Source organism: Gopherus evgoodei, chromosome 18 (genome assembly GCF_007399415.2).
Source record: "Gopherus evgoodei ecotype Sinaloan lineage chromosome 18, rGopEvg1_v1.p, whole genome shotgun sequence".
NCBI lineage: Eukaryota > Metazoa > Chordata > Testudines > Testudinidae > Gopherus > Gopherus evgoodei.
The window spans coordinates 967,328-981,453 of NC_044339.1; the positions used below are offsets into that span (position 1 = coordinate 967,328).

The 14,126-nt window shown below is 49.7% G+C and overlaps 1 protein-coding gene across 2 annotated transcripts in view; it reads left to right on the forward strand.

Annotated features, from left to right (window-relative positions):
* The window catches only part of ALPL (alkaline phosphatase, biomineralization associated), a 107,049-nt gene that overhangs the window by 19,910 nt on the left and 73,013 nt on the right, over window positions 1–14,126 (forward strand). Inside the window, exon 2 of one of the 2 annotated variants that reach the window (XM_030537772.1) lies at window positions 9,322–9,456. In XM_030537772.1, coding sequence (XP_030393632.1) covers window positions 9,402–9,456 — 55 coding nt within the window. In that variant the 5' untranslated portion in view covers window positions 9,322–9,401. The remainder of the gene's footprint in view (window positions 1–9,321; window positions 9,457–14,126) is intronic. The other variant, XM_030537771.1, reaches the window with a different exon arrangement.

A 14,126-nucleotide genomic window follows, 5' to 3' on the forward strand; every position in this document is an offset into this window, starting at 1 on the left:
GCTGCAAGCTAGAGGGGAGCCACTGCAGCCCCTGCTGAGTGTGGGGGTTGGGGGGAAAACGGAGCCAGCCTGGCTGGAGGAGGAGGGAGGACAAGGAGAAAAAGTGACAGTGAGTTTTCACTTTTTCAGGCTTATGCCAATAAATAAGTTCTAGTACAGACAGTACTGGTGGTGGTAGCTTTATTTTCTATATTGAAGTCATGCAATGGGAGGTATGAAGTATGTAGGAGAGCTGGGTTGCTTACCTCTGGACTGTGCCAGTAAGAAATGTACCTCACTTTCACCCTGGCTCCATCCCTTCTGGGGCAGGGCGGGGGGTGGGGCAGCAGAGGTGGGCCCTGTACCTGTAAGAGTGGTATTTTACTTTCATGCCTGGAGGTCAGACACCCACAACCTTCCTCTTCCCCTGCCCTCCATCCCCTGGAGCCCAATTATGCCCCCCTAGGCAATACACCCAAACTCCCTCTCCTCAAAGCCCAGCTGCAGTGCCACCTAGTCCAGGTACCCCACTGACTCCCCTCCCCTCCCCCCCCCAGCCCAGCTGTGGTGCCCCTCCCTCACCCAGGGATCCAGAGGAAGAAACAGCCGGATACTCAGTCCCAGGCTTGAATGGAGTTTCCTGCACACTGCTGTCTCCTTCCCTTAAGTCATGTGGGAAACTGGAGCTTCCGGAAACTGGAGCTTCCAGGAACTCTCTAGCTTCCTCTCCCTCCCCCGCCCTCAGTGTCTTCTATTTGTGAACTGGGCTCTGCTGGGTTGAGTGGCCCCTAGTAGCATTGCAGTCCATTTCTGTGGAGGAAAGGAAATTCTGCATGCACACCATTCATTTATGCAAAATTCTGCATTGTGCAGAGGTTTAGAATTCCCCCAGGAGTACTGGAGGGGACAGACACCTTCTCCTTGGCACATGTAGTGCAGCACAGCTCACTGCAGTGCTGCAACGTAGGGCATGCCCCCCAGAAGTCTCAGCTCCCCACACGAAGTACTGTGTGGACGCAGGACATCACAGCAACTTGTCGAGTCAAAGGTCTGAAGGGACCATTATGATGATGTGGTCCGCCCTCCTGTGTCACACAGACCAGAGATCTGTCCACAAGTTGTTCTGTAGAGTGGCTACTGTCCCTTGTGAATGGCTAACATAAGGGAAGTAATCAAGGGTGGATTGCTTATGTGAATTTTGGAGTGCAGACTCACCTGCAGTGAAACAGGCATCCTCCAAAAGATGCACCCAGTTAGCAAACGCACAATGAGAGTACATTGGTGCGTTCCGATAACCCTGGCCCCAGATGCTGTATACACTTCACATAAAGGTCCTATCTATCTCATAGAACTGGAAGGGACCCTGAAAGGTCATTGAGTCCAACCCCCTGCCTTCACTAACAGAACCAAGTACTGATTTTGCTCCAGATTCTTAAGTGGCCCCCTCAAGGATTGAACTCACAACCCTGGGTTTAGCAGGCCAGTGCTCAAACTACCAAGCTATCCTTTCCTGCCAAAGATATTACAGTCTCAGGAATGCATTTTCCTTTAACATAACACTTTTTCTGTGTTTGGACAGCACCCAGCCAATGGGGTCCTGGCACCCCCCACAAAACATCATAATAAGATAATTGCACCAACTGGAACATTAAAACAAAAAGGCCTGTGTATACAACCAAAGCCGCCTCATTCCTCTCTGGCTTTGTGGTGTTCTTTCTATGGGGTTAGCTGCTGGAATTTGTTTTTCTGTTACTGGAAGGTGGTATCTCTGCATCCTGCTAGTAGCAGTTTTGTTTCTTGCCATAGGAAGAGCTGTGCTAATAAATGGCAGTTTGATGTTTGTTTGTTTGTTTGTCAATATGTAACAAACAGAAGCCTCAAATCACACTGGCATCAAGGGTGCATGGTGCTAAATAGGACAAAGTCTGCAGTTTTGAGACCTTGCTTGCATGAGAACATTCTAAACCAGTACAAACAGATTTATTTAAATCAATGCAACCCTGTTGTGTGGACTCTTACTTTGGTTTCAGGGTGCCTTCTAGTGATTGGTTTAAAAGGAGTACTTTATAGTAATACAATGTAAAGGGGTTGCACTGATGTCAGTCAGGGCTTGTCTATGAATTATGTTTTTGGGAACAAATTGTTGTGGAATAACTATTCTGAAATATTTGCATCCACTTCCCTCTGAATGTAGGGTGCTGACTCTAAAAAACAAAAACAAAACAAAACAAAAAAAGTGCTTAGCATTCTACTTGGGTATCCTGTGGTGTGTTGTCCCACTGCTGGGCTCTATGCATTCTAGTACTTTTCTCATGGGGCATTGTGGGTTATCTGCTGGGAGTCACTGGAATTCTGGGACTTAGGGTCAAGCTTGCAAATTCCCATGATTCATCTAGCTTCTGAAGCTGGCAAGATTTTCACACTGGTGTCAGCCAGTATGTGCCGCCAGTGTGACACTAATACACAGCTGCTTGTAGACTGTCACTTTGGGGGCCAGCTGTTGTGCTACCAATCCAATTTTGCTAAGAGAAGGAAGATGAAGCTGAGCAGCTATTTATGCATGCATGATCTTTTTCTGGAATAGCTTCACTTCATGCAGTGTTGTTTCTGGGGTTGGAAAGCCAGTTGTGATGCAGTCCTGGGAGGACCAGCAGTGGTGGCAGAATTTAAAGATGACCAAGGCCACTTTCCTAGAAATCTGCATGGTGCTCACCCCGGAGCTGCAGTGGCAGCAAGCCAACATAGAGCTACTCTCAGCATGGAGAAACATGGAGCCAGGGCCAGCGGGAGGCTCACCAACCCTGCTTGCTGCCAGTCAGTAGCTACCCAATATGGTGGTGGTAGATCAGCTGGTGCATGGAGGTGTGCACTGCAATAGTGCTAATGGCACTGGTCATAAAGTTTTTGGCACTGCGCAGGAGAGACTTGATGGATTTGCCTGCTTGGAGTTCTCCAATTGTATTGGGGTCACTGACCCCCCCCCCGCCCCGTCATGCTCTCCAGGGACATGAAGCACCTCACTACCACCTGCCCTGAGTGTGAGGAAGCCTTAGGGTTCCCTGACTCCACCAGCAATGGGCAACACATGCACCTCCTTGAGGCCTACGCGGGCCCTGCTGCTGTCTCCCTTCAGGTTAGAGATAGGCATGCTCTAACCCTAGCAGCCCCCAGCCCCTGTTCTACTGGACATTAACAGCCGTTGGCTACAAAGAAAGAGCACACCCAGCCTAGCTGTTCCACCCCAGATCACTGCTCCGCATCACATGCAGCAGTGTGAGGGTTATGGACCTTGAAGCAGGGCCTGGGAGTCCCCAGGCCGCACATGGCCCACAGGCAGCATCCAGCAGCTCCCCTGAAGGACTAGCTTGCAGAGAGCTCCACTCACAAAGCTTCTGATTGGGGGACACGTCCAGCCCCATTGATCAGCCGGGTAGTTCCACTTAAGCCAGAAAGAGGCACAGGAAGCTATCAAAGTGGGAATCCATGGCTGGTTGCTAATATGGATCATGACCAAGCCCTGCCTGTTCCTGTCATCCTTATCCCAGACACCCATCTGTTCCAGGTCCTGCTTTCCTGCCTCATTCCAGGTGCCTGCTCTTACCTCCCACCCCTGATGCTGACTCCTGCTTTGATCTTAGAGCTTGTGGGAGAGTCAGGAGCCCACCTTGGTTCCAGGCACTGGACTCTAACCATTAGGTATGACTGCCCATGCCCCAGTCCCTACAAATTTATTTTAACAGTGACTCGGGTGATAGCATGTAGAAGTATTGGAAACAAATAGTCACAAGTAAAATCATAACATGCATTCTAGAGCCCTGACTTAAATAACAAGATACTTTCATGTCTAATAAAGTATTGCTCATAGACTTTAGGGTCAGAAGGGACCAACATGATCATCTAGTCTGACCTCCTGCACAAAGCAGGCCACAGAACCCTACCCATACACTGCTATAACAAACCCCTAACCTATGTCCGAGTTACTGAAGTCTTCAAATTGTGGTTTGAAGACCTCAAGCTGCAGAGAATCCACCAGCAAGTGACCCATGCCCCACGCTGCAGAGGAAGGCGAAAAACCTCTAGGGCCTCTGCCAATCTGCCCTGGAGGAAAATTCCTTCCTGACCCCAAATATGGCAATCAGCTAAACCCTGAGTATGTGGCAAGACTCACCAGCCAGCACTCAGGAAAGAATTCTCTGCAGTAACTCAGATCCCATCCCATCCAACATCCCATCACAGATCACTGGGCATACTTATCTGCAGATAATCAAAGATCAATTGCCAAAATTAAGCTATCCCATCATATCATCCCTTCCATAAACTTATCAAGCTTCGTCTTAAAGCCAGATATGTCTCTTGCCCCCACTACTCCCCTTGGAAGGCTGTTCCAGAACTTCACTCCTCTAATGGTTAGAAACCTTCATCTAATTTCAAGTCTAAACTTCCTAGTGTCCAGTTTATACCCATTTGTTCTTGTGCCTACATTGGTACTAAGCTTAAATAATTCCTCTCCCTCCCTAATATTAATCCCTCTGATATATTTATAAAGAGCAAGCACATCCCCCCTCAGCCTTCTTTTGGCTAGGCTAAACAAGCCAAGCTCTTTGAGTCTCCTTTCATAAGGCAGGTTTTCCATTCCTCGGATCATCCTAGTAGCCCATCTCTGAACCTGTTCCAGTTTGAATTCATCCTTCTTAAACATGGGAGACCAGAACTGCACACAGTATTCCAGGTGAGGTCTCACCAGTGCCTTATATAACGGTACTAACATCTCCTTATCTTTGCTGGAAACACCTCGCCTGATGCATCCTAAAACTGCATTAGCTTTTTTAACGGCCATATCACATTGGTGGCTCCTAGTCATCCTGTGATCAACCAATACTCCAAGGTCCTCCTCTGTCGCTTCCAACTGATGCGTCCCCAATGTATATCTGAAATTCTTATTATTAATCCCTAAATGCATGACCTTGCACTGTTCACTATTAAATTTCATCCTATTACTATTACTCCAGTTTACAAGGTCATCCAGATCTTCCTGTATGATATCCCGGTCCTTCTCCGTGTTAGCAATACCCCCCAGCTTTGTGTCATCCGCAAACTTTATTAGCACATTCCCACTTTTTGTGCCAAGGTCAGTAATAAAAAGGTTAAATAAGATTGATCCCAAAACCGATCCTTGAGGAACTCCACTAGTGACCGCCTTCCAGCCTGACAGTTGGGGAGTTCACTGCAACTTGAGACCATTAATCCTTGTTTACACAGACCAAAAATGAGCATGGAGGAGTGTTCAGATCCCCCTCTCACCCCAGCAGAGAGTGGTTTCTGACCTAATTTAGGGCTGGTTTCCTGAGGAAGCTGCACCTGTTTCACTTAAGGTGGGAATTTCAAGCTGTTTAGCAGAACTGGTGTAACCCTCCCCCACCAAGGGTTGCTAGGTGTCTGGTTTTTGACGGGAATGCCCGGTCGAAAAGGGGCCCTGACAACTCCGCTCAGAACCACTGACTGGGCAGTTCAAAGTCCAGTCGGCAGCGCAGTGAGGCTAAGGCAGGCTCCCTGCCTGCTGTGGCTCCCAGAAGCAACAGCATGTTCCCTCTCCAGCTCCTACGCATGGGGCAGCCAGGGGGCCCTGCACGCTGTCCCCACCCCAAGCGCTGGCTCTGCAGCTCCTGGGAACTGCAACCATTGAGAGCTGCAGGGGCAGCGCTTGGGAACAGAGCAGCACGCAGAGCCACCTAGCTCCATTTCCGCATAGGAACTGGAGGGGTCGGGGGACACTCCACTGTTTCCACGAGCTGCCTGAGGTAAGCACTGCCCGGAGCCTCCACCCTGACCCCATCCTATGCCCCTGCCCCGCCCTGATTTTTCCCCACCCCACCTTCTGAACCCCTTGGTCTCAGCCCAGAGCACCTCCTGCACCCCAAATCCCTTATCCCCAGAGCCTGCACCCTCAGCTGGAGCCCTCACCGCAACCCCCTGCCCCACCCTGGAGCCCCCTCCCGCCCTCCAAACCCTTTATCCCCAGCCCCATCACAGAGCCCACATCCCCAGCCGGAGCCCTCACACCTTCTGCACCTAAGCCCCCTGCCCCAGCCCGCAGCCCCCTCCTCCACCCTGAACCCATCGTCCCTGGGCCCACCCCAGAGCTTGCACCACAGCTAGAGCCCACAGCTCCCTCCGTACTTTGAACCCTTCATTTCTGGCCCCACCCTGGAGCCTGCACTCAGTGATTCTGCAGCAATCCCATAGCTTCTGGTCGAGCTAGTGCACATCTTTTTAGAAAGAGACATCTGATCTTCAAGGGATGGGGAATCCACCCCATCCTTAGGTAACTTATCCCCATGATTCATTGTCCATCCCGTTAATCATGTGCACCTTATTTCTAGTCTGAATTTGTCTAGCTTCAGCTTTCAGCCGCTGTATCTTGCTCTGCCTTTGCCTGCTAGATTAGAGTCCTCTGCTATCTGAAATCTTATCCCTCTGTAGGTACTTGTAGACTGTGATATCAAATCACCTCTTAACTTTCTCTGCAATAAGCTAAATAGATCAAGAGAGAGACTCCAGAAGGTTTCCCAGACCTCAGATCATTCTTTTAGTTTTTTTTTTTTTTTTTTATAAACCCTTTTCAATTGTCAATCCCCTTTTTGACATGGGGACACCAGAACTGGACCAGTCACCAGTGATCTCTCTGATACACACAGAGCTAATATCACCTTCCTACTCCTGCTTCTTGTTCCCATCCCTTCACCTACTAGAGTACACTTTCAGAGCTGGGAATGTGGGTGTGTCTGGGTTTGAGTTACATTGGCCCAGCTAGCTTGGGAGGCTACAGGACTGGAGTAGCAGGGGAGGCTGCAGGTAAATAATGCCACATCTGCAGATCTGGGGTAAGTGAAGTTTGCGGAGCACCTCTCCTTGTTGCACCTGACTCTGTCTGGGAGGGCAAGAGAATTTTTATTGCTTATCTGAATGTTACAATTCCAAATTCAGTTCAGAGACACAAGGGCTGGATTCACACTGGGTTGGAGTATTGTCTCAGCTAAGCTCCTCAAATAGCACACACTGGATCCTGAAAGCCTGCAAAGGTGCTTGACCCCGCACCAAACTCATGCCTGGAGCCACCTGACTGCTGAAAAAGCATTTATGGCCACATCTTTATAAGACATCAGCTTCCCCTGTGAGCAATGGTCCCCACAGTCCCTCTACCTCCCTTTCCAGTGGAGAAATCCCACCTTGCCCCTCCACTGAGAGCAATGGAGATCTCTGCTTCTCTCCCCCATTGAGAGCAGTGGGGAATTCCCTCCCCAGGCTGTTCTCAATGGGAGATCTTGGGTGCTGAGCTTGCTTGTAAACCTGGCCTCCAGCCTCTGCCCTGGGGCAGCCACGAGGTCTCTTTCAGCAGGACAGCTCCTGCCAGCAGGTGACTCAACATTGCTGAGTGTAATGTAGCCATCATTTGCAGAGATCAGTGGCCATTTCTGTGCAGATTCCTGCCCTCTGCTCCTCCAGGCCATGGGGTCCTGTCAGAACTCGGCACTGAGCAAACCTCCATTTTCCCCCATCTGTGAATTAGGGTGGAGGCCCACCTCACGGGAATTGAGGAAAAGTTAATACATCTTCAAACAGCAGGCAGGCCCTCCGCTGGAAAGCACAAAACCTCCCTCCATGCTATATAACATGCTCCAGCTGCTTGTGATTTGCCAGACCAGCTAGATCTCCCTGCCAGCTGGCATGGCAGGGCTCGCTCAGAGGTTTGTGCTGGGGATGCTGGTTAGTTCTCCCCCCTGCTGCTGGCTGGAGTTTTTGGAGAAGGCCTGGTTGTGCAAGGCAACTGCTGTCCCGTGCCAAAATCCGTGCTACCCAGGAAGCAGTTACTGAGTTCCAAAGGCACCTCTGTCACTGGCACCCAGCAGGCTAATCCGAGGGAACTGAGTATTGTGGTTCTCCAGGCTTATCTCAGATCCTCTCCCTCCCCAGAGGAGATGGTGGGGGGGCGGGCATAGCTTGATAATGCAAAGTGTGTGCAGGGGATCCCCTCCTCCACCATGGTGCTGCTGCTCGTGAGGTGAGGATAGCTTTCTTTCTGCTTTGTCCTCCTTATTCATTCTGGGAGATTGCTGGGACATTAAAGGATATTGCTGGTTTATCTGTCCCCTCGCATAGCTAGTTCTGAGAGCGCTGGGGTGTTTGCACTGCAATTACTCTTTCTGTGTAGTGATTGGATCTTAACTCCAATTCTGTGGCATTCTTAAGTAGTGACTTGAACCATGGGTCATCTGTGCAGACTGAACCTGTGACCTATGCACAGGCCTCAGGGAGGAGGGGTGATGGTGCCGGGCATTTCAGACAGTGCAGTTCAGTGCATAGGGAGCTGGACAGGGAGTCAGGGGACTTTGGTCTATTTCCAGATGACCTTGGGCAAGTCACTTCAACCTCTCTGCCTTGGTTTTTCCTCTCTCACTCTGTCTGATCCATTTAGGTGCAGGCTCCTTGGGGCAGGGACTCTCTCACTAGGGCTCCTTGTCTTCACTAGGAAAAAAGGGTGGAAAGCCATGTGGTAAAACCCCTATGCAGACAAGGCAGTTGCAGTTTCAACACACGTTAGCAGGATGAGGTAGCCTCCAGGGCCCCCTTTCGTGTTTACCTCAACCTGCTACCACATGGGAAAACTAAACTGTCATATCCTCACTAGGATTTTACTATGCATCTAACAAAGTGGGTGTTCATCCATGAAAGCTTGTGATCCAATATGTCCCTTAGCCTATAAGGTGCCACAGGACTCCTTGTTGCTTTTTACAGATCTAACACAGCTACCCCTCTGATACTTGACACTAGGTGTAAGCCACCATGTGGTAAGACCACACCTTTCTTCCTACATGTGGATGCATCCCTAGTGTCTGTCCAACACCTTGCACCATGGGGCTGTGATCCCTCCTGGTACCACCAGGCCCCACTGTAATACAAACAGGAAGCCCAGCCAGAGGTGGTGCAATGTCTAAAGGTGGGTGCCCTCGCTGCACTGAGAGGGAATTTAGAAGACGCTGCAGGACAATACGAGCTATATGTTTAAGAAGTGCCAACATGTCTTAATTAACCTCAGCACCCTCCCCCTGGAGAAAAAACTGTCCTGGGTTGAGTTGGTTGGACAGCAGAACAATTTAGCCCTTCCAGCCTACCTGGGACAATCCAGTCCCTGAAGGATTTCACCCAGGCTACAGCCAAGTCTGTCTTCTCCTGAAAGCTGTTCTGCATGGAGGAAGCAGAGAGAGGGACAAGATGGGCTGGGGTAGATGTCCTTTCTCCCTTGTGCAGCAGTGTGAGTGTATGTTTTCTGTGTCTTCCATTCAGCAGAATCTGCTACACAAGAACAGATCCTCTGCTGAGCACACAGGTCCCTGGTGTCATCCTGAGTGACTGCCGGCAGCATCATGAAGGCTCTTCTCATCCTGCTGGCTGAAGTCTGTCTTGCCTCTCTTGTCCCAGGTAGGTGGATCTGTAGGGACTCACGCCCAGGGCTGTCCCTAGAGAGGGTGCAGGGCCTGGGACAAATCAGCTCCTGCCGGCTTGGGGGCCCTGCTGTGCACTGGGGGCTGGGCAGGGCCCCTGGTTACATGGGGCTGGCAGCTGGGACCCCAGGCTTGCTGCAGCACCCCCTGAACCTCTATTTCCTGCGCCTGTCTTCCAGGACTGACTGTGCTGGTCATCTGTGCCAGCCAATCGCACTGAGCCGTGAGGCCCCCTAAAGCACAGGGTCCAGAGTGGCTGCCCTGATCTGCCCTACCCAAGGAATGGCTCTGCTCACGCCCATGGGCATACCAGCTTTGAGGCACGTGCTTTAAAGAGTGTGTACGTCAAGAACAGATGTAGGAGTTCTGATCCCCTCTGCTGAATGCTGAACATGCTTAGGGCTGCACCCGATGGCGCTGTGTCTGGGGCTTACACACTGCCATGCAGAGAACCCATCAGCTGCAGGTCCGCAGAGCTCTTTACCGGGGTCTTTCTGCAGGCAGACAGAACTCAGGATGGCTGGTGCCAGCCCATACTCTTCAAGGTGGATGGTTCAGCTCCTGCAGTATTGGTCGTCCCTCTGCTCCTCCTGAGCCAACGGTGCAGCCTTGCAGGCTGGAGGGGAGACCAGTTAGGAGGGCTGGTCTTGGCATAATCCCATAGTCAGATGGGCCAGCCTCAGGCTCATAAGACAGTTTTTGTGTGGTGCCTCACACAGCCTGCACATATGAGGGTGAAAGATGTGATCGTTGTAACACGTGTTAGCTAACCCTAGTGTTGAGAAGGCAATCTGCATTTTAACTTCTGTTAGCTGGTCAAGAAACTCTGTGGTCCTCTCTTAAAACATGTGTGTTAGCACCCCTTAACCTGGTGTGCCTGCACAGGTCTGAAGGCAGCCCCACCCGTATCTATCTAAAGCATGTCATAGAATCATAGAATATCAGGGTTGGAAGTTACCTCAAGGGTCATCTAGTCCAACCCCCTGCTCAAAGCAGGACCAACCCAAACTGAATCATCCCAGCCAGGGCTTTGTCAAGCCTGACCTTAAAAACCTCCTAAGGAAGGAGATTCCACCGCCTCCCTAGGGAACCCATTCCAGTGCTTTACCACCCTCCTAGTAAAATAATGTTTCGTAATATCCAACCTAGACCTGCCCCACTGCAACTTGAGATCATTGTTCTGTCATCTGTCACCACTGAGAACAGCGGAGCTCCATCTTCTTTGGAATACCCCCTTCAGGTAACTGAAGGTTTCTATCAAATCTCCACTCTCTTCTCTTCTGCAGACTAAATAAGCCGAGTTGCCTCAACCTCTCCTCATAAGTCATGTGCCCCAGCCCCCTGATCATTTTCGTTGCCCTCTGCTGGACTCTCTCTCCAATTTGTCCACATCCTTTCTGTAGTTGGGGTTCCAAAACTGGACACAATACTCCAGATGTGGCCTCACCAGAGCCGAATAGAGAGGAATAATCACTTCCCTCGATCTGCTGGCAATGCTCCTACTAATGCAGCCGAATATGCCGTTAGCTTTCTTGGCAACAAGGGCACACTGCTGACTCATTACCACCTTCTCGTTCACTGCAATCCCCAGGTCCTTTTCAGCAGAACTGCGACTTAACCAGTCAGTTCCCAGCCTGTAGCAGTACATGGGATTCTTCCGTCCTATGTGCAGGACACTGCACTTGTCCTTGTTGAACCTCATCAGATTTCTTCTGTCCCAATCTTCCAATTTGTCTAAGTCACTCTGGACCCTATCCCTACCTTCCAGCATCTCTTCCTTTCCCCCCAGTTTCGTGTCATCTGCTGTCAAACTATAAAGGGAAGGATAACAACCCTCCTTTACACAATTCTATAAAATCCCTCTCCAGAGGCACCAAAATCCTTTTACTTGTAAAGGGTTAAGAAGCTCAGGTACCCTGGCTGACACCTTACCCAAAGAACCAATAAGGGGACAAGATACTTTCATATCTTGGGTGGGGGAAGGCTTTTGCTTGTGCTCTTTGTTTTCATGGTGGTCGCTCTTGGGACTAAGAGGGACCAGACATCAATCCATGTTCTCCAAATCTTTCTGCACAAGTCTCTCATATTTCAAACTTTAAGTAACAGCCAAGCAAGGTGTATGTTTTATCTTTTTCTCAACATGTAAATGTTCCTTTGTTAGAGGGAGGTTTATCCCTGTTCTGCTGTAACTTGTGAAACTAAGGCTAGAGGGGGTTCCTCTGGGCTCTTTGAATCTGATTACCCTGTAAAGTTATTTTCATCCAGATTTTACAGAGATAAAGTTTACCTTTTTTTTCTTTTTAATAAAATCCTTCTTTTAAGAACCTGGTTTTTTTTCCTCATTGTTTTAAGATCCAAGGGTTTTGGATCTGTGTTCACCAGGACTAATTGGTGAGAGTATATTCAAGCCTACCCAGGAAAAGGGGTGTAAGAACTTGGGGGGAGGAATTTGTCTCAAATTTGCCCAGGAAAGGTGGGGTTAGGGACTTGGGAAATATTTAGGGGAGAGCCACTTGGAACTCTGCCTTCCCCCAAGATTTGGAACACACTTGGTGATGGTAGCTAACTGTTAACCTAAGCTGGTAAATAAGCATAGGGGGTCTTTCATGCAGGTTCCCACATCTGTACCCTAAAGTTCAGAGTGGGGAAGGAACCCTGACATCAGCAAACTTGCTGAGGATGCAGTGCATCCCATCATCTAGATCATTAATGAAGATGTTGAACAAAACTGGCCCCAGGACCAACCACTGGGGCACTCCGCTTGATACAGGCTGCCAGCTAGACACTGAGCCATTGATCACTGCCTGATGATCTAGCCAGCTTTCTATATGCCGTACAGTCCATTCATCCAGCCCATACTTCTCTAACTTGCTGGCAAGAATATTGTGGGAGACAGTTATCAAAAGCTTTGCTAAAGTCAAGGTATATCACGTCCACCACTTGCCCCATATCGACAGAGCCAGTTATCTCCTCATAGAAGGCAATCAGTTTGGTTAGGCATAACTTGCCCTTGGTGAATCCATGTTGACTGTTACTGATCAACTTTCTCTCCGCCAAGTGCTTCAAAATGGATCCCTTGAGGACCTGCTCCATGATTTTTCCAGGGACTAAGGTGAGGCTGGCCTGTAGTTCCCTGGATTCTCCTTCTTTAAAGATGGGCATTATATTTGCCTTTTTCCAATTATCCAGGACTTCCCCTGATTGCCACGAGTTTTCAAAGATAATGGCCAATGGCTCTACAATCACATCAGCCAACTCCCTCAGCACCCTTGGATGCATTGCATCCGGCCCCATGGACTTGTGCTCGTCGAGCTTTTCTAAATAGTCCTCAACCTGCTCTTTCACCACTGAGGGCTGCTCACCTCCTCCCCACACTGTACTGCCCAGTGCAGCAGTCTGGGGTGAAGACCGAGGCAAAAAAAAGTATTGAGTACTTCAACTTTTTCCACATCATCTGTCACTAGGTTGCGTCCCCCATTAAGTAAGTGTCCTACACTTTCCCTGATCATCTTCTTATTGTTAATGTGCCTGTAGAAACCCTTGTTACCCTTCATATCCCTTGCTCGCTGCAACTCCAGTTGTGCTTTGGTCTTCCTGGTTACACCCCTGCATGCTTGAGCAATATTCTTATACTCCTCCCTAGTCATCTGTACAAGTTTCCACTTCAAAAAAACAGACTGACTCCTTCCAAAAATGAAAGCTTTTCAGAAGTCCAGGTTACATATTCTGTTGCTCTCCTTTTTGTCAGAATCCTGAATTCAACCGTCTCATGATGGCCACCCACTTCTAATTCCCTTACCCCTTCTTCCCTGCTTGTGAGGGGCAGTTCAAGAGGAGCATGGTTCCTCCAGCACTTACACCAGGAAGTTGTCCCCAACGCTCTCCAAAAACTTCCTGGATTGTCTGTCTGTGCACTGCTGTATTGCTCTCCTAGCAGATGTCAGGGTGATGAAGTCCCCCATGAGAACCAGGGCCTGTGATCTGGAAACTTCTGTTAGTTGTCTGAAGAAAGTCTCATCCTCCTGGTCTGGTAGTCTATACTTTACCCCTGTAATGGAGACTCCCGGGGGGCAAGGCCATCGCCCCTTGCACAGAGGGGTAACTAAGGCACAGTGAAGGTTTGTCTACACTCTGAAAAAGGCCTGCAGCAGCAAGACTCAGAGGCCCAGGCCCAGTCTACATGTAGCCATATGGACATTCCCACATGTGCTCAGAGACCCACCCTGCTCTCAGCACTTCAGAGCCCAGGTTGGAATGTCTATCAGAGTCAGTGCTAGCCTACTGGGGGCCATAAGCAGGAATATTTTGGCCATCCCCTATATTAAAGCAGGCAAATTCTTATAATAAAAAGTGACTAGGGGCCTCCTTGAGCTGCTCAGGGTCCTAAGCAATTGCTTAGTCTGCTTCCGCCTAGTGCTGGCTCTGATGTCAGCACTGCTGTTTTTAGCACTCTAGCACAAGCGCTGGTTTGCAGACTCAGGCTTTGAGACTCGCAGCTACATGTCTTTTTTTGCAGCATAGACGCACCCTAAGCAACTTGCCCAGGAAGTCTGTGAGAAGGGAATGGAACTCGGGTTTTCTAGAGCCCAGTGGTGCACCCTAACCACTGGGCCCTTGTTCCTTGGGGGGATATTTTCACCATACTCC